Source organism: Pterocles gutturalis, unplaced genomic scaffold (genome assembly GCF_000699245.1).
Source record: "Pterocles gutturalis isolate BGI_N339 unplaced genomic scaffold, ASM69924v1 scaffold17295, whole genome shotgun sequence".
Taxonomy (NCBI): Eukaryota; Metazoa; Chordata; class Aves; order Pterocliformes; family Pteroclidae; genus Pterocles; species Pterocles gutturalis.
This window is the reverse complement of record NW_010143881.1, coordinates 7,757-10,097: the sequence shown is the minus strand read 5'-3', so window position 1 is coordinate 10,097 and position 2,341 is coordinate 7,757. Positions and strand designations below refer to the sequence as shown.

General features: G+C 55.8%; 1 protein-coding gene across 1 annotated transcript; it reads left to right on the top strand.

Moving 5' to 3' along the window:
- Positions 1–645: 645 nt before the first annotated feature.
- On the top strand, positions 646–1,602 carry LOC104470110 (putative olfactory receptor 51H1). Its single transcript, XM_010084923.1, has one exon. It carries the CDS (start codon positions 646–648, stop codon positions 1,600–1,602), a length of 957 nt encoding a protein of 318 aa, XP_010083225.1.
- The last annotated feature ends 739 nt before the right edge of the window (positions 1,603–2,341 follow it).

Genomic DNA, 2,341 nt, shown 5'->3' with positions numbered 1-2,341 from the left:
GGAGCATCCTGGCCCCAGGCTCTGGTCCTGCCCCTGCTGCTGAGAAGCATCCGTCAGGCACCTCCCAAAGGGCTGAGCACCAAATCTCAAGGACAGGCTGAGAGAGTTGGGGGTGTGCAGCCTGGAGAAGAGAAGGCTCCGGGGAGACCTTCTGGCAGAACTTCTGGGGGGCCTCCAGGAAAGATGTGGAGACCCTGGGCCAGAGTGCCCAGAGCAGCTGTGGATGCCCCATCCCTGGAGGGGTTCAAGGCCAGGCTGGATGAGGCTTTGGGCAACCTGGGCTAGTGGGAGGTGTCCCTGCCCATGGCAGGGGGTGGCACTGGATGATCTCTAAGGTCCTTTCCAACCCAAACCATTCCGTGATTCTATATTTAAGTGTTGGGGACCACAGCTAGGGGAGACTAAGTGGCGCACTGCTCATTCCTCGTTATCTGCTGCTGTGCACAGCCCAGACAGTGACCCCGGGGCTGCCCCACTGTGGCTTTTCCTTGGTTGATGTGATGGAGATGCAGGAGGGCATCTGCACAGGGGTCTCTTGGCTCCCAGGAGCCTGTCCTCCCAACACCATTGTAGCTGGGGTCTCATAGCAGGGCTTTTATTCCAAGACACTATTATTTCCAGACCCCTGGACCATCAGTGTGCGAGATGTCATCTTCCAATACAACTGGGTCCAGTCCCCTGACCTTCATCCTCACCGGCATTCCCAGTCTGCCGATGAGCAGCTACTGGGTGGCGTGGCCTCTCTGCTGCCTGTACGTCCTCATGCTCCTGGGGAACTGCACCTTGCTCTGGATGATCAGGACGGACCACAGCCTCCACACACCCATGTACTATTTCCTCTCCATGCTGGCCGCGGCAGACCTGGGCTTGTCCCTCTCCACCCTGCCCACCATGCTGGCCATTTTCTGGTTCGAGTCTACCTCCCTCCGCTTCGAGGCGTGCATCGTCCAGATGTACTTCATCCACTCCTTCTCCGCCATCGAGTCCGGGGTCCTGGTGGCCATGGCCTTCGACCGCTTCGTTGCCATTTGCTACCCCTTGCGCTACACCTCCGTGCTGACGAGCTCCCTGATCACGAAGGCAGGAGGCGCGATCGTCTTGCGGGGCGTCTGCGTGGTGCTACCCGTTGCCATCCTCATCAAGAAGATGCCTTTCTGCAGGTCGCGCATCCTGTCTCACTCCTTCTGCCTGCACCAGGACATGCTGAGAGTGGTTTGTGGGGACGTCAGGGTCAACAGCTTGTACGGTCTGATGGCGGTGATACTCACCAAGGGTCTGGACATCTTGGCCATCCTCCTGTCCTACACGATGATCATCAGAGCCATCCTGAGCATCGTCTCCCAGGAAGCACGAGCCAAAGCCTTTAGCACGTGCATCTCCCACCTCTGTGCCGTCCTGATCTTCTACATCCCGCTCATCAGCTTGTCCATCATCCACAGGTTTGGGAAGCACCTTCCCCCCCTGACTCACACACTCCTGGCCGATGCCTACCTCCTGGTGCCACCTGTCCTGAACCCGCTGGTGTACAGCTGGAAAACCAAGCGGATCCGCAGGCGCATCCTCGTCCTGCTCTGCCCGAGAGGGACCCGGCAGCGGGTTTAGTCCCAGAGCAGCAACACCCTGCAGCCAGTCTCCTCCTTCCTTTTCTCTCCAGGCCGGTTGCTCATGGGCAATATCTTCTCCCAGAAGAAGTCAGTCATGCCAGGAGAAACCTGTCGCCTCTTCTTGCAATGCAGCTCTTTTCCTCTCCATGGAAGGATGGATTATGGCAATTCCCGTTATTCCACCTCCCATTATGGGATGCCCCCATTTCTCAGAAATTCTGCAAGAGGGCAGGGCTGGTGTGGCGGTGCGATGGAGATTGGGGACAGAGAAGGATACTGAGAGCAGGCTTTCATCCGCTGCTGACAGCGGTTTTGGTCTCTGAAGAAATACAAACAGTTTTGCCAGAGTTCTCCTTCTCGTGATAATAACCCAAAATCGGTCCATTGCATGAAACTGTAAGTTCTCAGGGTTACGTGATCATAGGAGACTCTTCAGCTTTCATTATACAAATAATGTGATGCTTTTACAGACCGGTGCTAACGGGCTGTAACCGAAGGACATGAAGTGAGAAGAACTGAGTCCAATCTCGTTGCAGGGTCTGTATCGTTTTTACGTCATCTGCTCTGCCTATAACTCTTTTGGGAACATGATGAAAATCTCTCCCCAGCCCCCAGGTTAGGATTCAAAGGAGGGTGGGCTGGTGTGGAATGGAGGTACAGGGTGCAACGGGCATGCAATGCAATCTGAATGCGTCCTGGGACAGGTGGTGCTATTTGTTTATTGATGCAAAATAGGG

Bases quoted from the DNA above. Each gene is read 5' to 3' on its own strand.
- LOC104470110 (XM_010084923.1), top strand. From the start codon at position 646: ATGTCATCTTCCAATACAACTGGGTCCAGTCCCCTGACCTTCATCCTC.